At 39.7% G+C, this 22,344-nt stretch overlaps 1 protein-coding gene across 4 annotated transcripts in view; it reads left to right on the forward strand.

Annotated features, from left to right (window-relative positions):
• Positions 1 to 13,962, forward strand: part of SLF1 (SMC5-SMC6 complex localization factor 1) — a 40,334-nt gene extending 26,372 nt beyond the window's left edge. For all 4 annotated transcript variants that reach the window (XM_065046960.1, XM_065046961.1, XM_065046959.1 and 1 more), the window contains exons 12-18: positions 550 to 697; positions 2,899 to 3,044; positions 4,744 to 4,910; positions 5,403 to 5,536; positions 7,543 to 7,635; positions 8,040 to 8,222; positions 10,669 to 13,962. In XM_065046960.1, coding sequence (XP_064903032.1) covers positions 550 to 697; positions 2,899 to 3,044; positions 4,744 to 4,910; positions 5,403 to 5,536; positions 7,543 to 7,635; positions 8,040 to 8,222; positions 10,669 to 11,153 — 1,356 coding nt within the window. In that variant the 3' untranslated portion in view covers positions 11,154 to 13,962. The remainder of the gene's footprint in view (positions 1 to 549; positions 698 to 2,898; positions 3,045 to 4,743; positions 4,911 to 5,402; positions 5,537 to 7,542; positions 7,636 to 8,039; positions 8,223 to 10,668) is intronic.
• The last annotated feature ends 8,382 nt before the right edge of the window (positions 13,963 to 22,344 follow it).

Below are 22,344 nucleotides of genomic sequence, written 5' to 3' on the forward strand. Positions count from 1 at the left end.
GAATAGCATGTTAAAGTGTTGTATATTGTCTTGATGCCTCCTGAAGAAGATAGGTTTTGCTTTTTTATCTAAATATGACTATTTTGTGTAGGTTTGGGGACAAAAATATAAGGCTAATACCCGTAAGTATAAAATTCTAAATTTGCAGCTGGTAGTCTCTTTGGAATTTTTTGGTGGCAGAAGAAAGTTTCCTGATCCCACAACCTGGCTGCCGATGTTTTTTGTGCGCAGGTAACACCTTGTATCCTTTCCCCTTTTGTCACGGACATGTAGGGTTAGTCACAAAAGGAGATTTAGTTTTGTGATGAAATCTTTAGGGAAAGAGAATACTAATAGAGCAGGGAGAACAAGATCTCTATAATTGTCAAATGAAACACAAGACTACCTTGCTGCAACGGTTTCCTTTTGAGCAGAAAAGCCAATGAAGAAGTGATGTGGCAACAGAGTGGGTTTTCATCTAAAGAAGTTCTCTAGTGTTACTACTGGTACATTATCAGTGTGAATTTGTTATACGGTACAGATCTATAGGTACTTTTCTTTTTTGTGTAGGCTTTCAGACGTGAAATAGCTGGTCTGTTAAATGCAATTCTTGGAACTGTGGTGGAATATTGGATCATCTCAAGCTTCCTTATGGACAGAAATATGTTTCATCAAATAGCTGATGATTTGTCAGACTACATTGCCATTTCATGTGATGGTGAGTATTTGACATTCCTCTCAAAGTCTTTTAACCTAACTTAAATCCTTGGTTTACATTCAAGTTCTGTTTTAGCTTACGTTGCAGCCAAGTGGTCTTATGCTGCTTGTACATATGCAGGGAACTCTGTTTTATTGTGTGCTTGTCTCTCTGTCCCAGGAAAAGACCAGATGGAACAGGATTTCCTATTAAAATCCCTCTAGATCAATCTCAATAGGTGTTGATGCAAAAGCAAGACTACGCAGTGTGAAGAAATAAAAACAGAACAAAACAAAACTTTGTAGCTCTCTTGTCAGTGTAGAAGAGCTTTAAGCATCTCATAATAAGCCATAAATTTGGAGAGGCAATTCAAGACAGCTCACGCCGATTCGCAAATGAAATTTTTCGCTCCACGAACTTGATCTTGTTTGCTAAAGACACTTCAGCCATAAGTCCAAAAGCTATGCTGAAGTCTTTGACCCATACAGTCTTCAAATTAAACATTTCAGTGTCCTGTTCCAAATCCTTAGACTTAATGGAATTTATTTGAGGCGTGGGGGAAAATTCCACTTAGTCTCATGAATCACTGTTGGTTCTTCTTCATTAAACATAGAAGATAAAAAGAAATGTCACAACTCAAATGAACCATTACCATTTAACATGGAATGTCAGTGGAGGTGTCTGTTCTTCTCGCAACTAGGGGATGAAGAACTCAAAACACCAAAAAAAGTAATCTCAAGAAAACTACTGAATGTTTTTAATTTAAATTTCAAATTTAATTCCCTCCAAAGCCTTTTTTCCCCCCCACAAATAGGAAATAGAGGGAAAACTGTAACACAGCTGTTACACCTGTATGGGTATCCTGGTTTTGGTCATCATTTTCTCTTGACATAGGTGTACATAGTCTTCATGTAAAGTCTTGCTGCCTTCTCCTAACTGGACACTGAACTATCCTGAAAAATTTGAACTAAAATCGTAGTATCTAAACAAACAGTTCCACTCCAGTCTTGCAGAATGCAAATTATCAGAACCATTATAACCTGCCTTAGAAGGCCAAATCGATTTGAACTGTATTGTGTTTCAATCAATGGAGCTTTTAGTATCTACTACTATTCCTACCTTTCCAAAATTTTTCTAGCTGTTACGTTAAAGTGGGAATCTTGGCTATATATTCATATAAGATACTCATACTCTCCTGTACACAAATGGAAAATTATGCTTTCTGTGCTGTCCTTCACCAGAACAACATTCACAGTCTGGTTATAAAGATTAAAGATTCTTGGAGCTGTTGCTTATCGCTGCCACTCAGTTCAGGCCACACCACTTAAAGCCCAAAAATCTGTCACAGAGTTCTCCTAAATTCTGGCCCTTGTACTCCCAAAACTTGTTTATCTGTTTTGAGCCTACAGATCTTTTAATGTATGGGCATGTCTCAGCAGATCAGTTACTGTGCGAGCACTGCTCAGCAGGACACAAAACTCAGTACAGTAAGACTTTCTTCCTCATGGCAAACCTTGCTCTCCACCTGTTTCAGTTACTACTTTGAGAAAATTATTTTGACAAAATTATTTTGCTAGAATCCAAACACTAATACCACCTTAGGAAAAACCAGTCGTTCTGTCTCCTATTCCAAAAACCAGACATATGCCTGATGTATATTGAGATAGAAGTAGGTATACATTCTTCTGCCTCTGTTTGCTTTTTAAAAGAGAATGAACTATTTGGTACATCTGGATGGGGTTGAAATTTACTTAAGGTCACTCTTAATATAGAATTTGTGGGTCACCCCGCATTTCTTTGTTCGTGTTCTTTGTTGATGTTCTTTGTTCACACTCTCTGAATTCTGTTTTTATTGTGTCACTTACAGATTTTAAAGGTAGTCACTTGCATAACTTCCCAAATAAGTAGTTTCATTCTCAAAATCAAAGTAGAACTTTTATGAGATTGTATTTAGAGTGGTTTTTCTGAAGTTTCATATAAAAGGTGGTGCTTTGCCTTTTAAAATCTGGTGATCGTTCTCTTAGAAGCTGGTCTTATTATCAGATGATGGATAACATCTTTTTTCATGTAACTATTTTTAGTAATTCTCATGGAGAATCGCTTATGAACCTTCAACGGCAGAAAAAAAGAGTCTTGAAGAGCTATCTCCTAGATAACTCTAGATGTACAAGTTTGTACGTTCTCATTTTGAGGTTTTTTTTCCCCCCTTTGCTTTTATCCAGATTTTTCGATATGCGACTTAAAAACATTCATTTGTTCCATACCATCACTCTGGCTTCAAATGTTCGTTGCAGAAGCAGTTTTTAAAAAAATGTGTTTACAGAGGCATATAACTATTTCTACAGAACCTCTCTCTCTTCGGAAAATAGTAAGTAACTGTTATACTCCTTAATAACCTATCACACTTAAGTATTTCACAGGTAATTGGATTCATGAAGGTCTTGGAAAATATCTTTCTTTTATGATCTAAGGTCAGGCTCATAGCGTGCATTGTCTTTCATGTGTAGATAGACTCTACTGCATTTAAATGTCTTTTTGCCCAAGATCTGGGTTCAAAACAATGGTGAGATTCTTGCCAGAGAATTTTTAACATCTGAATTACGTGTTTACATGCAGTTAACATGAAAAATCACAATGAAAGCTTTTATAATAATCTCTGATGCGAACACTTTATTGCGATATTAAATTTGTAATTAAGGAAGATGCCAAATATAGCGTGATTCTCTTGGAGTATCTTCAGGTTTTTTGAAGAGGTGACAGTCTGTTATTATACTGGGTCCAAATATTTGTTACAAACAAGATTTTATTATTTTGAACAATAGCTTATTCCTGTGAATTTCTCCTATTAAAAACCTTTTCTTACTTGCAAACCTCTTCCTGCCTTCAAATCACAACTTGTGGTAGTTGATGAGGAAATACACAATGAAAGCTGTGCAAGAAATGCTCAAAACCATGATTGCTGGCAGGATGCAGGCAGGTCAGGGAGATCACATAGTAATTACATGCTCTAACTTAAAGCCTCATTTCAGTAGTATTAATACTAACGACTAACCAAAACACAGAATCCATAACTGTTTCTATATGGCCTAACATTCCACAGGTAAAGTAAAAAAAAAACAAATTTATACCTTTATACATTTTCCATACAGAAGTTTTATTGAATTTTACAGGAGTTTGTTGTGAACAGAAATCATTGTTTATTAATACATCGTGTTTAAACAGCACTTGAACAAAAGCCTGTCAGAATTTTAAAAATAAGCCAACTATATATCTAATATTTAACGTATGTTGCCAACACATAGGCAGCAGCAATTGCTATTTTTAATATTGCCATGACTACTGATCACTCACTGCAACTACTTAAATGTGCATTTTGTAGTGCTTGAAACAACTTCATATGCTTTTTTGCGGCTTTCATTAGCATTACTATTCTTGCTTTCTTGTTCTGTACAATAAATGTCAATTATTGTCCAATTCTGCTCTTCTCATACAACATCTTATCAGCTAGATTTTCATGTGGGTTTTCTACAGTTATTCTAAATCTTCGGTGCACAGTGAGGGTGCAAAATGTCCTTTGCCCATTGCAATTTACCTGCAGAATCCACATTGTTCTGCTGGATACTCAAAGCCTTCTTTAATGCCTTTCTTAGATGTCGCCATCATGTGATCCTTGAATGAGTCCCCTCGCTGGATTTCTTCCTGTGCTTTTCCCAAACTGCAGAAATGACTTTTCGAAATTTAATTACCTGTGAATCAATTAACCTTGCTTCAGTCTTAGGTCCAGCTAAATTGATGAAACTTTTCTCAGCTACCAAGAAAAAGAGAGAGGTCTAGAATTCCCAGCTTTCTCACTGAGACACAACCTCTGAGGTCAGCAATAATCGTGAATTACAATTAAAAAAAATGCAGAAAACAACTTTAAATGAACTATATATGCAACAATTTATGGATTGTATTTTAAATAACTTAGATACAGCGAGGTGCTTTGCCTGAAGCCCAACAAAAGAAAATGGCTGGATTTTATTTTATTGTATGCAAAGTTGTTGAAAATATGACTTTTGCAACAGGTCTGTTCCTATTCATCTGCTTTGCGAGAGGTAGGGATGCATGAGTTGATGATACACAAAGCAAAGAAGAAGAAAACAGGTCAGCGGCCGTGCCCTGAGTCTCAAAGGGCATTACGGATGCTAAATGGCGATAAGCAGAACGAAGTCAAAGTGCTGCCTGATCTACCGTAAGTAATACCTATAACATCACCAGTTTTATTCTGCTTTGGGGGACAGCTTCTGACCTGACACATTTCTTGAACTTTATATGACCTGTTTTGTTGTCTACAAATTACTGCAACTGACAGAAAGCTCCATTGCAAACCTGTAACACTTCTGGGCTGGGGTTCCCCCTTTCTCCCCATCTTCCATCTCAGCGTTTATGAAGACTGTTGTATTTTCCCAATATTGAATTTAAACGGTATGTGGAGAAGTTGAACCACTCATAGGATTATCTTTAAAGAAAGTTTAATCGTGGGTAATTTAATTTTATTAGTGTTTTAAATACAGTTACAATTAAATGACATATAAATTATGGAATTAAGGTATTCCAGAAGTAACTCTGAAGTTGGTAGGTCTAAGTGTGCTGTATATACACATTTAAAAGCGTTGAGTCCATATACATTATCTTAAAATATGAAAGAGTGCTTTTAGACGTGCCATCTTTGCTCTCTTTTCAGTGACTTAAACTTCAGTAAGTGTCCTTCATTGACAAGGAAGCATAGAGCAAGAGCAGAAGTTAAGGCTTCATACACCAAAGACAGTTGCTGCCTTTTGGCTAAAGAGGTACATCTTTACAAGAGAAATCTTAAAGGTATTCTATATATCTGATTTATGTTAAGAAATTTATGTGGTTAGAATCGACAGCATCAGGTTTAAAACCCTTGTCCTGATGAATGCTGAACTGAAATGATGGCCTATGCCCAGGAGTTATTGTCTTATGGTTCATGTTTGTTTCTTCCAGTGTCTGTTTAAAGTGGGGAATTGTATATATGGCGGAATAAAGCTGCCTTCTTCATCCCCCTCCCCCTCCCAGATATTAAATACAGTGTACAGCTTGTGTGAGCTCATTCCAGTCTTGCCCGCCTTACTTTGCTAATCCACCTCAACCTGTGCTTGGTAGGATCAACGTCTTCTGATTTGAAAGTATAATTCAGTCTTCATCTCTTTCAGTCCTAGACATTTTGTGAACAAAGACTGAGGAGTATGCTATGTTACATAGCTGTGTTAAGCATATGGACTGTTTTCTTCCAGGCATTCAGCCCAGACTATGAAAGGCATTTGGCTTTTGTCTTAGCTATACTGGAACCCAAGTACCTATGGAATAAAACAGCACTGCAGCAGTTCATTCAGTTCATACTTATCACGTGAATTTAATAAATTGTACCTTACTTGAGCCTTTACCTGGACAGAATTACTTGCTGGAACTACTTTTTTGTCATCTTCATCACCAGAAATTTACCTTATCACTTAAAACACAGCTGTATTAATTGCGGCACACAAGAGAAGGCTTAGAAAATACTGCAAAAAGCAAGCTGGGATTGTTTAAGCAATTAAAAACAGAGTTGTGTCACAAACACTGAAGGGCAAAATATCCCTCACCTTCGTTTGGGATTTTGGAGAGCTTCAGTAACAGAGCCAGACCGTGCATTTTTAAAATTGGTTCCCTTTCTGTTTATTGCTTTTGCAAGTAGCATTGATGTGAATTATTACATGCTGACTTCGACAAAGAAAAGTGAACTGAAGGACTAGGGGGAAACAAAACAAAACAAAAAACCCAACCTGTTTTTTTTCTGTTCTTCCCCTGCCAAAACTGTAAGTAGTATCTTCTGTTGACAGAATGAGTATGGAGCTGACAGATTTACATCGCGGTGGTATTAATGTAACAAAATACACCATGTAAACCTTATTGCAAAGGATGAGAGATTTAGCCGGAGATACTTTTCATTTCTAAGATGTTTGTTGCATTATCTTTCACCTGGCATCAAGGTCTTCCTCTGGCTCTTGTTCAAACCTAATCATTTAGTGAAAGCAGAGCAGCATTTAGAACAGGTCTGAAGTTTTTATCATGCAGAAACTAATGGTGTCTTCACATATAAGCAGCAGTTCTCAGTTGCTTGCTGTTCAATTTTTCACACTTAACTTCAGCTTTACGTGGTGCTGAGGACTGGGATGTTTTTCCAGAGGATTTTCTTTTTTTAGTATTATTATTACTAGGGCCTCTTCATTTATTTTTCTCTCTTTCCCCCCTCCCTCGCTACTGTAGCCAAGTCAGGCAGCCTATTGAGAAACAGCAAACCATCTGTTAACAGATTTGAAGTTCTGAATTATACTTGAGTGTGTAGAGGCACTCGTGCTTAGCCAGAAGCATTCATTTGAATTAAGCTATAAATGCTGTGTAAAAAGAACCATACATTTTAACGTAACTTCATGAATAAATTTAAGGGAGGGCAACTGCACTCTAAAGTTTTATTGCTTCAAAACCCAGTATTTTTGGTGTTCTGTGATCACTTGGTGCTTTTATAGTGTGATTGAAGCTTTAAACCTTGAACTGAGGGGAGATAATTCCTGTGCTAAACCATTTGCAATACAATTTCATTGCTGGATCTCTGGTGGAACAGAAGCTCTGTGGTTTGGGTTTTTGGTTGGGTTTTTTTTTTTGATTTTTCTTAAAAGATGGTTAAACAGGATAAAGGAAAATCTTACTCATTATTGAATTTTCTGGCATATAGCCAGGTCTCCTAGTTCCAGGCACTTTGATTATTTTCTTTAGTTGCTATCTTGCCTAGTCTAGTGTAATCTATTAATTTTTTATGGTAGGAGAGACAGCCCTGCATAAAGCTTGCATAAGTAACAAAGTGGAGAGATTGATTCAGCTTCTCTCTTCCCCTGGAATAGACATCAATGTTAAAGGTAAGTTATTCATTTTTTCTACAGAACTAAGAAATTAAGGCAGATAAAGGACTGTATTAATATATATTTGGTGTTAAGTTTATATTTATACTGTTAAAACTACCTTTATTATTTCAAACAACACAAAATGATGACTTCACAGCAAACATTGAGGAAAGGTTAATTTATAACTAAAGTGTGCTTTAACGTGACATTTTCTATTGATTTTTTTTAAAAATGCTATTTGATTTTTTTTTTTTCAGCCGTTTTTCAATAGAATTTCTTGTTTTGAAATCACAGCCTGCCACTGCAGCCGTGACGAATGCTAAAAAGGCAAAGTGTTTTGCTGGCTAACGAAGTGCATTATTAACGTTTTTAGTATTACTTCTGCCGCTTTTAAAAACTTCCCTTGATTTATAATTCAGACTATGCTGGCTGGACGCCTTTGCATGAAGCCTGTAACCATGGCAGCACAGTGTGTGTCCGTGAAATTTTGCAGCGTTGTCCGGAGGTAGACCTGCTCAGTGAAGTGGACGGGGTGACTCCTTTGCATGATGCACTGTCAAATGGACACGTAGAAATTGGCAAGCTGCTACTTCAGCATGGGGGTGAGTGCATTTATGCTAAACCGGTTTAGGGAAATTGTCCGTTATTCTGAGTCCGTATGAAGTTTGTGGCGTTTTTCTCAATAGTTGCTTGAAATACAATGTGATAATGGAATATTTATTTTAGAACATTTTTAAGCCAAGCTGTTTTGGCCACATAAAAAATAATACTGTTTTCACACGTATCTCGATCAGCTGAATATGAAATTAAGCAGGATTCTTACGTCTTTTTTCCAATACGGTGATGTTTTTATTCTGCATTTTACACTGTATGCATTGTAACTATGTTCTCCTAACTCATTAATGAAGATGAAGATTACCTAGTCACAAGGCAAAGCGAAGGATTTCCTTTTGTTTTGATCTGTTTTTACCATGATGCAAAAATAGACCAGTAAACCTCTATATAATCATGTATTTCAACATAAATTTGTTCAGCATTTATGAAAATTAATGTGATGGTCTTTGAAGAACACAATTAACTTGGTAATTAGTTTAAGAAAGGAATCTATATTGTAATTGTGATAACTGCTGTTCAGGGATAATAGTGGGAGGGATCCCTTCATTTCTAAAAAAAGATAGATTGCCCCTTAGGCAGACACACGAAAAATGTTTTGAACAACATTTTTTGTTCAGTGACAGGGAACTTGTATCTTGTTTTGAAATATACTGTATCAATATAATTAACTTAGCATGTTTTGTTTTTCAAGAAAACAACCGCAAAGAATGGTCTTGGATATTAACACTTCCTCCTCTTAATTCGTTTACTAAAATGAGGTTTTGCAATATCCTTTACCATTGACCTACTGTGTCAGTTTAATCTCCGTGCATTATGTGCTGACTCCAGATATTTTCAATAAAAATCATTCTGCGTGCAGCCACGAGCCAGAGGAACACGCTGTATTGAGATGGCCTGTTACTTAATTAAGGTAGAGAAACAAAATTCTGTTTCGTTCTTGGCGTGAGACCCCGTGTATTTACAGTCTTCTCCTGCCCCCTAAAGGCTATTTCTCTGCCTGTTGTGCTCGGGATCAATACATTCCTCTGCAGTTCTGTGTTTGCTGAGCTTCGGCTCGGTGCCTCCCAGGTGTTTTATGTATCTGCTGGTCCGTGTGTCTGACAATCCGAGCCAATACCTGCGCTCGGTTCAATCCGTCTAAGTGATGCAACAGCCAATATTGTCGCTCACCCGGCTCCTCGATGGGAAATGACAGATGCGCGTTCTTCCAGGCGACCATGAAGAATAGGTAGGGGATGATCCTGGTGTCCTGGGGGAAGAGCTCTGCTTGCACTTGCATTCATCAAGGTTATTTGGCAACCATAAGGCTGCGGGTTCCCGTATTGTTGCCTGTGTCATACACTGGGTTTTGGCCTGTCAAGCAGGTGACAAGACTGTGGTAGGAAGCACATTACCCGTTGGATTTATTCAGCTCGGGAATTCAGAACACATCTCCGCAAAAACTTCTTTCACCTCCTCTAAAAAAACCTTTGGCTTGCGAAATTTAGTTGTGTTGCGCAATTGGTGTTGAAGTAAAACAATACAGCTTTAATCACAGCAAAGTTAGAACCTCTAGTATGAACGTGTGATGGGGTGAATTACCTTTTTGTAATTAACACGTATTTCTGAAAATGTATTCGAGTTACAGTTGCATCATTGCTTTAGCATAGTAACTCAAATTTATGTAAAAATATTCCTGATGTGTTCATCTTTGAAAAGCACTACCTGTAGTGTGCTAACTGCATTTCTTCTTATTCATGCAGTCTTCCATAAGCCTATCAAGACATCTCTGGACTATTTAAATATTAAAAACTCCATTGTACTAATAAACAGGAAATAGCAGAAGTGTGTAGTATAATCTGAACAGGTAAAAAGTGTCCCGCTTACTTAGACTAAATCTATTTATTACAGATTCAGAAAGCTGTTAAGACTGAATTTTGAAGCTCATTTGTTAGAGGAGACAAGAATTGCTGCCTCAGTAGTTTACCTTGCTGCCTAGCCAAGGGCAAGGTTGACCACACCACCCAGAAAAGTAAAATAAAGGCCATCATAATAACATGCCTTCAATTTGGAGTCGGCACATAACCTGGTCTGTAAAATACCTGATGGAATTTTACAACAGCAATAACATGTTTACGTTGTCTATGTTACTTGAAATTTTAGAATAAGCAATTTTTGCATTTCTTTTCCATTTCTAGATAAAATCATTGGCTTTTAACTTAGCAAAAGTGGGAAGAAAATTACGATAATATCCTAAAGATACTGTTACAAAGGGTCTCTATAAATCTTCTAGATTGTATTGCAAATGTATGACTCATCAGTTACATCAACATAACTTAGTACAGAAAGGGATTTAAACAGACTCCTAGCTTCTGGCAAAAAAACATACCAAAATCTTGTTTGTCTGCCAAATCAAATGTGCTGTTATTATTAATATTTCTATTTTCCCTACAGGACCAGCCCTTCTACAGCCAAGGGACTCCCATGGAAAATTGCCCCTGGATTATGTTGAGTCCATCCCGGTGAAGCAAGAACTTCTGAATGTTGTTCAACCAGAAGAGAACATCGAAAGCTTTGATGAACGCGCAGAACGAGAGTTTTGCAGTCAGCAGAGAGAGCTGTGGTTGATTTTGTTTAATAAGATGCTACTGAATTTTTGTTCAGTCTATAATCTGTCTTCCCCCTTTACTTTAACTCCCAGAGAGGTAGCTTGTTCAAATGTACTTCCCGTAATGGCTCGTGATAACTGTAAGATAAGAAATACATTCTCTGCAGATTGGTTACTAGATACATATTTTAGAGAGGTAGAAACTTTTCAAAAGCTACCACAGTTTCTTCAAGAAATATCTGCAAACATGGCTTTTTTCCCTGGAGAACAGATAGAGGCTTTATTAGCAACTCTGAAAACCATGGTAGAGGCCTATCAGCTCTTTACTTGAGTCTTTTTAACAGTTAGCTCCCGAACAAGTCGCATGGGTTGAATCTTGGCTGTTAACCCTTGGTGTTGGGCTAACTTTTATTCTAGCAACTAAAACAGAAATTTCGCAGCTTTGCAGGAGACCTACATGTTAGTGTCTCCCATGTTGTTGGTACTTCTCTCTAGCGGAACCTGGAAGTCAGATGCATTGATTCAGTGCATTTTTAGGTGTAATTTTTCCAAACGCTAGTACTCTAGTTTTCTGACAGATGGGGCTGCCTGTGACCACCCCAGGAGGGTGCTATATCATTTGCACTAATTTAAACTTTATCTTTTCTCTTCTGGAAATCTTTATTACTCACAGTCTCACACTGTAGTTCGTTTTGGTTTCCAGGGGTAGTGACCCTGAAGTGAAACGAAATTGAAATACTACAACAAGCAGTTTTTCTTTGAGAAAGGCTTGTGGCTGTGTATTTTAATATCCTCCATTAAAATGGATATTTTAAATACCTGTCATTAAACAAAAACATATGGGGAAGCAAATTCTTCCTATCAGTTTTTATCTTCTTTTTATCCTCGTCTTATAAAAAGTTAAATTACATTGCATAAATTAGTTGAATTTTGTAAAATTCAAAACAGAAGGTAATATGTCTGTGTTTGCAGAGTCGGTGTACTGCCATTTCCCTGTCTGTCATAGTTTGATGGAAGCGGTCACATGAAGGTGTGTGTAACATCTTCTTCTCCCTCGTGAGCGTCATGGCCACGTCCATTTTCGCACGTCCAGGGGGATGTTCAGAGCTCCGGTGGCCACCGCTGGTGAGAGTTTAAAGCCATCAAGCCAACGTTGCTGCAAATGGCCAAATCCACTTAGTCCGTGGCTCTGCTCCGACTCACGTTGGCTTGCACCGGTTCGATAAATCCATTACACAACCAGTGTATAAAGCCATCTGGTGACACTCGTGGGATTCCTTCAAGTGAAGGTGCGGGTGGAGGCAGTGGCACGAATTTAGTTATGTTGGCAGGGGAATTTACTAAGGATTAAGCAAAACAGTTTAAGTATGTGCTGAGCATCAGATGCTGGCACTAAGTATGGGTCTCCTTAAAAATTGCACCCTTTTTAATGTGAGAATTTTGCTCTCCATTCTATGAATACATGCTAACTGCACATTATAAATCTTCTAAACTAATCCTCTAACGTAATTTAGCTTTGTGTGATACTTATTCTATCAGATGGTCTTTTTAATTAATTAAGAAAAAGGGAAAATCCTGTGCTGTTCCTTAAAGGTACTGAGGCTCTACATAACTGTGTTGCATGGGGCTGGGGATGTGGAAGAGTTGCTTGTTTTGGAGAGCACATTTATACAGAAACAACAACTCTTCCTGCCTCTTGCATCCTTGTAGAGATCCAGTGCCAGATGAATTTCAGATTATGGTCTGGGAAGAGTTGCAATTCTAAGGGAAGTTTATCTGTTCTAAGGGAGGAGAGGGAAGTGCTGCTTTAGAGTGAGGATACGTGATCTTCTTCTAAGAAACTCAGTAATAGGTCAGGAATAATTTAAAATCTTAGCCTTCAAAAGGAAGGTACTAATTAGCAATGTTTCCAGTTCCAGTTCTTCTGTAATAGTAATTTATCATATTAAACATAGAACCCTAAAAGAAAGGGTGTGGATAGTAGCTGCTTCTGAAATTGATGTTGCTTGACTAGAGGGATTAAGTTACACTGATGCAGCTGGCTTGCGGCACATTAAAACTTCCATTTAGCCTTTCTGCAGCCGAGGTACATGATCTCATGGCAATTAATCCACTGAAGATGCTCAGACTGAGTTAGTCTGGGAACCAGACCTTCATGACAAATGTTCAGTGTTTATTAATGACCAATTATTATTTTTATACGTGCATGCAGAGCAGCCTGCTCTAACAGAATAAAGTGTCAGTGCGCATTTGATTTGTGTCCGTTTGTGCACTTCTGATTTTTCTGTAGTAAAAAAGCAACACCAAAAAAACCTTTGTCATATATGAGATAGACTAATAAACATCAGTATTCTCTGTTGCAGGGATGAAAAAATCTATGTGCATGCTTTTAAAGAGTGTGAAATACGCATTTAAGTTAGCAATAGTAACATTTTCTTTAGTCGTGAATTTCGTAGGTATTTAGGAGTTTAAAATAATCAGGACCCAGAGAACCACAAAAAAGAATTCTGGTCCTAATACATCAGTGACTGAAGTGAAAGCAGAAAAACAGAGAGTGATTCTGCTTATATATCCAAGATATTTCCACAATTATTTGCTATTATGTCATGTAAAAAGTTAGAAAAAGCACGTCAGTCATTTCTGAGTCCTCCTTACCTATTTAAACTGATTTCAAGTACATCTCTCCAACGTACTGTAAAGAAGATAATGTGCTAAATGAACATTATTAACATTGCAAAATGAAACGTTCAAAAGTTAGCAAATGTCTGAATTAATATTCCACATGTAGCCCCAACTTAAATATTGTCTGTGTGCATCATCAGTCTTTAATTATATGGTGACACAATTTTCTTCTCTCCAGTGTTCTCTCAGTTTAAGTAAGGATCATGTATTGAAAATTTTCCTGTTATTTCCCAGTTATGCTCTTAACAGAGTTCAGTTTTATACATATTCGGTTTTATGTATACTCAAGTTTGCAAACTCCGTATCCTTAAAAAAATCTTAAGTATTTCTCAGTCGTATTTAACATAAAATTATGTGCTTCATCTAATTTATTAGAGAGTACCTGTTCTATTTCAGAATAGCAAAATTTTCCTGTTAAATCATGATTGCAATAAAGTGAGATCTATTAAGTGATTAAACTGTCTGCTTTTTAAAATCCCTCTTGGTACGTAGGATAATTCCCACTTCTTAGCTTAAAAGAACAAACAAAATCAGCCAACGAGCCCTCCCTCCCCATTTTCTATGTCCACATTTCACACGTAGATGTGGTCCACAAGATGAAGGTGCCTCATCCTCATCTTCATCCTCATTCCAGCCTGTTTTTCCCAGACCCTTGGAAAGTTCTTCATTATTCACCTTCAGCATGGGGTTGGACAACGTCCCTTTTACCAGGTGCTGCCCAGACCAGCAGCGTGGAGCTCGGTAGCAGCAAAACAGCAGGTAGGACACGCTGGGATGCGCACTCGGTATTTACAGCGGCGCGCAAAGACGCAGGTCAGGCTTTGAATGTTGTCAAAAAGAAAGTTGCGTTAAGCCAAATTTCAGTGTTACGTTTTCTCCGACACACATTCTTTGTTTCACACTACTGCCACACAAAGCACTTCAGTTCACGTGCAAAAAATTCGATATTTGTAAGATGTTTTACAGAGTGTTTTCCTGGTTTCCAAATGGTCACACTCATTGGCAAGTGAATCACTACTGCTGGTGTAGTGGGAGTCTGGGCTCACGAATTTTGCTGCTGATTTGTTTGATTTTTGTGTAGAATCTAAGTTTAGCTTATAAAAATTACCTGTTCCTGTGGCTTCAATAACGATTTAAAATTTGTTATAACAGAGAGGAAGTTCAAACCTCAGAGCCTGAGCTCCCTCTAAACTATTTAAATAGTACTGAGCAGTGTCACAACTGCCCTGTGCAGGGTTAATATCAAACCCCTCCCCTGTCCTGCTGCTCTCAGCACTGGAGGGGCCAAAACACAAATCCTGGGTCAGTTCTGGGCCCCTCACACCAAGAAAGGGCTTGAGGTGCTGGAGCGAGTGGAGAGAAGGGAACGGAGCTGGTGAGGGGCTGGAGCACAAGTGTGATGGAGCGGCTGAGGGACCTGGGGGTTCAGCTGGAGAACAGGAGCTGAGGGGAGACCTTCTGATCTCTGAACTGCCTGAAAGGAGCTTGGAGCCAGGGGGGTCGGGCTCTGCTCCCCAGGAACAAGCGCCAGGAGCAGAGGAAACGGCCTCAAGTTGCGCCAGGGGAGGTTGAGGTTGGATGTGGGGACAATTTCTTCCCCAAAGGGCTGTGGGGCATTGGAACAGGCTGCCCAGGGCAGTGCTGGAGTCACCATCCCTGGAGGGCTGGACAGACGGACATGAGGTTCTCAGGACATGGGGCAGTGGTGGACTTGGCAGTGTTGGGCTAGCAGCTGGACTTGATGATCTTAAAGGCCTTTTCCAACCATAGCAATTCTGTGATTCTTAAATTCTGATCTAGTTCTACTCTGAAGACTGATTGCTACTCAAAGCTGTCCTTGAATATTTTTCGGGAGAGGAAGGCATCATAACTGCTGTATTTGTTGGCAAGAAACTTATACACTGTTGCTACCCTTTAAAAGGAAAATGGTTTATTAGGATGAAGAAATAAACATCATCCTTCTTCCGGCTTCCAAAGGCCATATGGCAGGTTTCCATGGCCAAACCTCTCCTAACCCCAGATGTGGCATCCAGTCACCTCCACACAGCTGAGAGCTGCAGGACTTGTCTTGCACCCTTGAGCAAGCGACCTGAGGGCGATGGAAAGCTCTTGGAGTGTTTCATGGGCAGGAGATGACAACATCCCTCCAGGAGCACTGCTGCTCCCCTTATAATTTGCATCTCCTCACCAGCTGGAGCTTGGCTGATTCATCAAGCTGAGTGAGTGGGCAGGTTCTTACCCACATCCCTCCCTGTCTGTCTCCAGCTCTGTGGTTATGAGGGTAAACAGGAGATGCAGGAGGGCTCCAGGCTCATTGCAGAGGGGCAGGGCTGGGGCTGCTGCTCCACTGCTGGAGGCACAGCCATAGGAAATGAAGCTTCATTAGTTTTGCTGCACACAGAACTATTTGCTTAATTAACAGGGTGTCCTTCAGACTTAGGTTTGTGGGTCTATAAGATAACAGTGGTCCAGGTTGCACAACACAAGATGATGCAAGAGAAAGGTGAGACAAGAAAAACTGGAGATATGTATTCAGATCATAGAATTGCAGAATAGTGGCAGGACCTTCCCAGCTCCTCGTGTCCCATTACCCTGCCATGACAGGGACATCTTCACCAGCTCAGGGTGCTCAGAGCCCCGTCCAGCCTGGCCTGGGATGTCTCAGGGATGGTTCATCCACCACCTCTCTGGGTACCTGGCACAGGCTCTCACCACCCTCAGGGCAACAATTTCTTCCTCATGTCCGGCCTGAATCTCCCTCCTTCAGCCGTGTTCCCATGTGGTCGGAGTGCCCAGTAAACCCAGAGCTGCCCATCTCCGGCGCATTGTCATGTACGTACAGCCTCACGTTTAACTAGCACTGGCTGCATGAAGATGAGTTTTTTAACAGGGAACCAGTTTAGTGACTGAACCAGACCAATCCGCATGAGTGGTCATTTCATCACCTCCTGTGAGTATGTATGTAAATATGAATGGCTGTATATTTATTTACTTTGTTGGCGAAATATGCCAGTCTGAGTGCCAATGCCAGAGGAACACCGTGAGAAACGTTTCATGCTCAGTGATTATTCCCAAATGCATATTGTTTAAAATCTGTCATATAGCTCCTTTCTTAATCTGTTAAACGTGCATTAAATAATTACAATCACCAAACTGTAACATATGAGGAGCCTTACAAGTTCACAAATTCATCATCGTATTTACCAGGATGTGAAACAATGCTTCTTCAGGAAAACAGCTCTAAAAATCGCACTTTGCAAAATAGTCATCTCTGCTCTCATATTCTGATGAAGATAGTGAAAATCCACACAATTTATGGAGAAAACTTGTAATCTCTGTCGCAAAAAAAGAAGTATTCTGGTTTGTCTAACAAGTTGCTTTAAGTCAAGATATCAATAGATACTATGTTAGTAGCATATTTTAGGCAGTTGAGTGAATGCAAAATGCCTTATTTTAAAAAAGGATGAGCTGGGGAGTGTTTAGCAGACTTTGTCCTGCAGGCAGGAGGGGAACCCGATGCAGAAGAGTTGGAATGGTGAATCTGCAGGGCTGCGGTTACTCTATCCACCAGACACCTGTGATTAAATTGCTCCAAAACTAACTATAAATATTGATCAACAATACTTCTATATACCTAAAGCTGGGGGTGATATACATTAAAACGGAAAATTAGACTATTTGGTTGGTTTTTATCAACATTAGGAAATCCTGTTACCACCCACTGCTGTGTGGAGAGGGAAGGAAAGGGGAGGAAAATGAAAGGAAAAAGGTAAAAATGTGCACTCAAGTCCTGTAGAAACATTGAGATCCAGCTCCAGGATACTTTCAAAGCAAGTTTCATTAATGTTTCAGGAGAACCATCTTATTGATGCTGGAAAACTGTCATTGATCTTGAATGTAGCAGTGGAAATAAAACAGTGGCAGAGTGAACAGTCAGCTTACACAAATTGTTAGGAGTGCTGACACAGGGAGGTTTGCTTGTTGTCACTTGAACACAGTCTAAGTATTATAAGCCTTGTTTTAGCTAAATGAGCTTGTATATATTTGCTAAATGTCATGTTTTTTTGGGATAGTCATGTAAAGAAGGTCTCATTGCTTACCTTGCTCTTGTGTTGTAATGAATGTTTTGCCAAGATATGTAACATCTGTACAGAATCTCATCTATAACCAATGCTGCTTTGGAAAATTTGGAGAAGGCAACGCTAAGTGAAAAAAAAACCCCAAAACCTCATCAAACAACAACAGCGACAACAACTAATCTAGAGAGATCTATATTTTAAAAAAATCGTAAAACTGTGGTGTCAATAATTCAGCTTGTTAGTTTGTTATTTGACTTACTTACTCATCTAGTCTTAAAACTTGACATCTTCTACTTCTCGCTAATATTGCAATTTTGATTTTCTTTAATGATGTTATGCTATCTACCCCTGTGTTCATAGAACATGAAGAATTACCTGTTCTGTGACTGGCCTTTGCGAACTCCACACAAAAAGGCTCAGAGAGAAATTATAGGGTTAAATGGTGGGTACAGTTATCAAGGGCTCCAGCATGGCTGTGTTTATAGCCGCTTCACCACCAGGTTCAGGTTGTGCTTTACTTGGTTTGGTTTTGTTTTTCCACAAATCCAGAAAAATCCTTCCAAATGCGAATTTTGCCACAGCACCACGATGTGACATGGTATTATCCTTCTGCCCAAGGGGAAGGAAGGAAAACTGCTTTGCATCACGGATTACAAACAGCCAAGCAGGATGCCATTTCAAATATTTCCTTTTTATAGATTTAAGCACCTATTTTGTTTTTCTCACCCTGTGCAGCATCCTGAACTAGAGGCCTGTAAATAAGAGATGAACCATCGACTCCCAGGCTGGAAGGCACTACAAGGATCACTTGGTCTACCCCTTCTTGGCACAAGCCTGGTCTAGACAAGCTGGCCCACCACCTCTCCAGCTAAATCTTAAACGTATCCAATGTTGGGGAACCCACCACTGCCCTGAGGAGATTATTCCAATGGCTCATAGCTCTCATTAGGAGAAATTTCCCTCTCATGTCCAGTTGGAATCTACCCATGCGTGTTTCACACCCATCACCCCTCGTCTTTTCCGTGGGACTCCTTGTAAATAGGGAAACTCCAGATTTTTTGTAGCCACTGGTTGAAGACTGGAACACAACAAGTTTCAGGTCCTCTCCAGGCTTCTGTGTAGTGACACGGGTAGAGAGGTCCCTACCGAGCACAATGAGGATTATGTTGACTGCACCCTACCCCAGAAACAGCTACAGGCACCTCCTCAAGGGGAGGAGACATTTGGTTTCTTTTCTCTCAATATCTACATGAAAATTGCATAGATATTTACAGTTTTATCTCCAAGTTTTTCCGTTACCACCAGAAGCATCGCCCTTGATGCTGCAGGCCACCTCTGTTGTCTGTTCTACAGCCAGCCCTGCATCCTCCTCTGCACCAAGCTGCAGCTGCAAGAGGATCAATACTCCAATTAACTAGGTCCTGTCTCTTTTCCATCTGAATAGCCCCACGTCTACTGCATCATCCTCTTTGGAAATGTGCAGCAGAGTTCGGGCCCACTCAGACTAAACAGAAAATAAACCCAAGGTCTTCCTTCCACCTTGGGAAGGTGCCATCCCACTACAGAGGAGTTAAGGTGCTACAGGTTGAGTCATCTTCATCTTACTGGAGCTGTGTTTGCCACTGTTACAGCTCTGAATGTCCGTACCTGCCCTTCACAACCTCCATGTGGACGTGGAAAGGTGCTGCAGGTAGAGGTCAAGGTTGACGGAGTGTTCAGGGCCTTCTTGAACATCCCTCTCAGCTGCCGCCTCCTGCCTCTGTTAGCAGAGCCAGACTTGTTTCTGGTGTGGGAAGATGGTCCCAAAAACCTTTAACAGTTTATGAGAAACTGAAGGTATTTTATCAGCCCACGTGGAATCATGGTCTTCATTTTAGAAGAGCTACTGCATAAGATTGCCTTTCCCATCCATGTGTCCTTTGATGAATGGGAAGTATGGAAGCTTTGATGTCACTTGCTCTTCTCCCTGACCCCTTGTTAGTATTTCAGCTGTGGGTTGGGTCATAGGATGCTTTCAGATCTTCTCTGAACTTGAAACTTGCAAGTTTTTAAGCCTTCTTCTTCAACCAATCAAAAGCACCTGTTTTTGAAGACCTGGTATGCTTTCTACAAAAGTCTTGCAATGCCACTTGCTGTACTTCTTCCTTGTAAATCCAAGTTATTCACATTTTTATGGTAAGTACCAACCAGAAAACAGTCTGCCACTGCCAGCTGTGCCAAGAGCCATAACGGTTCAGGCTGGAAGAGACCTTTAAAAATCACCTAACTCCAACAGCCCCGCCATGGGCAGGGACACTTTGAACTAGACCAGGTTGCTCAAAGTCCTGTCCAGCCTTGAACACTTCCAGGGAAGGTGCATCCACAGCTTCTCTGGGCAGCCTGTGCCAGGGCCTCACCACCCTCATGGGGAAGAATTTCTCCCATATGTCCAATCTAAATCTGCCCTCTTCTAGTTTAAAACCGTTATCCTCTCAGGCCCTGGTGATAAAGTCTCTGTTTTTTCTATAAGCCTCATTAAAGTCCGGAAAGGCCACACTAAGGTGTCCTGGAGCTTCTCTTCTCCAGTGAACACCCCAGCTCTCTCACCTGTCCCCAGCAGAGCTGTTCCAGCCTCAGGTCATTCCTGTGACTCCTCTGGCCCCTCTCCAGCAGCTCCATGTCTTAATTAGGAAGGGCAGCCTTATAATCTGAAGAAAACTCAGCTGGAAAAGAGATTTCCCAGCACCCAGCTCAGCAAAAAGCCCATTCCCTCCTCAGGTACCTTTTGGTGAGGTGTGGTGGAGGCTCGGGGCAGCCGGCAGGAGCTGTGGTGGAGATTAAAATGGGTCGGTGTCAACTGAGGAGCTTTGACCAGAAAGCATCCCAGCTACGTTTGTTATACTACCAGCACTACGAGTTGGGTCGAACCGCTTTCCTCCTCTGTTCTGGTCACATCCAGGAATGGCATGAGACAACAAAATATTTGTCTGATATTTTTGTTTTCTGTTCAAAGTTCTGGTCCTTGTGGCAACTGCAGTGGAGACATCGCACTGAAAGTGTGGGAAGCTCCCAAGTTGCAGCTCTTGTTCTTGCCCAGAGAAAATTGCCCCTTCCAGCAAATTTGAGCATGTTTTTTGCAATGTGTTTGACCTTTCTTTGCTACTTTTGACTGGGGATCTTTTATTCATTTGGGTATTTTTGTGAAAAAGGGCATGAGCAACTGTGCAGAAAGTGGACTTTCGGGAATGTGTCTTCATGTAGTGGTAAATCAAATCAGGCAATAATGAATCACTAACTTATTCCAGAAAATATTAATCAGTACTCCTTGATCAATATGTATATATCAATGATCAGCCTTTTAGGTCTTCCTTTAATCACTTGCTGTAATTTAAGCTAAAGTTGAGTGAGAAAAGCAGTTTTCCAATTCTTTTGATTATATTAAAATGGGAAAATATTTATTACCAACGTCGCTCCTAACTAAGGGTTTCAAGCTTCTGTGTTGTGCAACCTGAACCATACATTTTTTTTTTACATTTAGATTTGATTCAGTGCCGTGGCTGATGAGGATAAAAATGGTGGTTATACACTTTTTGGCTCCTTTGGAGAAGGAACTCAATTTCAAACTTATAGAAATTTAAGTTGGCCACTCAAGGTTCATTGATGAGGAATTTATCCTGTTTGAAGTATGGCTAAACCTGACTTTGAGCATTAAATTCTTATGGAGAATAAAGAAATTATCCAGAAGCTCAATGCCTTGAGCAACAGATAGTTTAAATTTATTTCTATTTTTTTTGCACAATGATAGCTTATGCACTATTTTTTTTTTAAATTAAGACCTAAAATTCTTAGTTTATGAGAAACAACCATTCTCTTGATTACTATGACATGAAAGAAGCCAAAAGCTTCTAATGCAGTTGCACGGGTCTTTCAACCAGTTGCACTTCAGCAATTTCCATAAGTGAGAAAGCAAGGAACTGTCTGTGTTATTAAACCTTCCTGTTTTTATAGGGTGATGTCTAAAGATTCCATCTTATCTGGGAGTAGCTGAGTTTCCCCTTTGAGAGTCTGAAGATGCGCTCCTTTCATGCTATACCTTCCTTACGCAGAAAGCAATGGAAATTCAGTATTCCACACTAAAAAAAAAGAGCTGTAATTGCAGCTGCGTTTGACATAAAAAGTTTTGGCTTTTCACCTTTGCAAGGTTCCATAAAAATTCTTTAGGAGGAGGTATTTACCGAAAGTTTGCAATAGTAGTTTTGGTGGAGGGTAGGGGGATGAGTTGTCTGTAATAGAAGCAGCTGCACGGCAACCTGGAAATCAGCCCAGTTGGGAGGAAAAAAGGTTGTTCTCAACAGATATACTATGCAGCCTTCTTAATTACTTTCTGATTATTCCACTGTTTTAATTGCAACAGCTCTGGGTTTTATTCCACTTGGATTTAAAATGCTAAGTTACAGTGCAGTAGCTCTTAAAGCTCATTGCTATTGTGAAACACACTTAGTTGTTCCTCACTACAAACAACTGTAGAAATGGGGTGAGCGAGCTCTGTAGTTTGTGTCATCAGCAGAATTATAATTAGAACCTCTCAAACAATTACTCTTAATGGATCCTGAGTGCTCTGACACACACTTCAAGTGTGGACCCCAGTTAAGTTACTCATTTTCACTGGACGCAAATACAGTTGCTAAATTTCACTTTCTGAGAGCCAACAGACTTCCATGTTCATGAAATGCATTATTCTTTTGTGATTGTTTATGAACGGACAAGTTGCTTAGGAATAAA

The sequence above is a fragment of the Columba livia genome, chromosome Z (genome assembly GCF_036013475.1).
Source record: "Columba livia isolate bColLiv1 breed racing homer chromosome Z, bColLiv1.pat.W.v2, whole genome shotgun sequence".
Lineage (NCBI taxonomy): Eukaryota > Metazoa > Chordata > Aves > Columbiformes > Columbidae > Columba > Columba livia.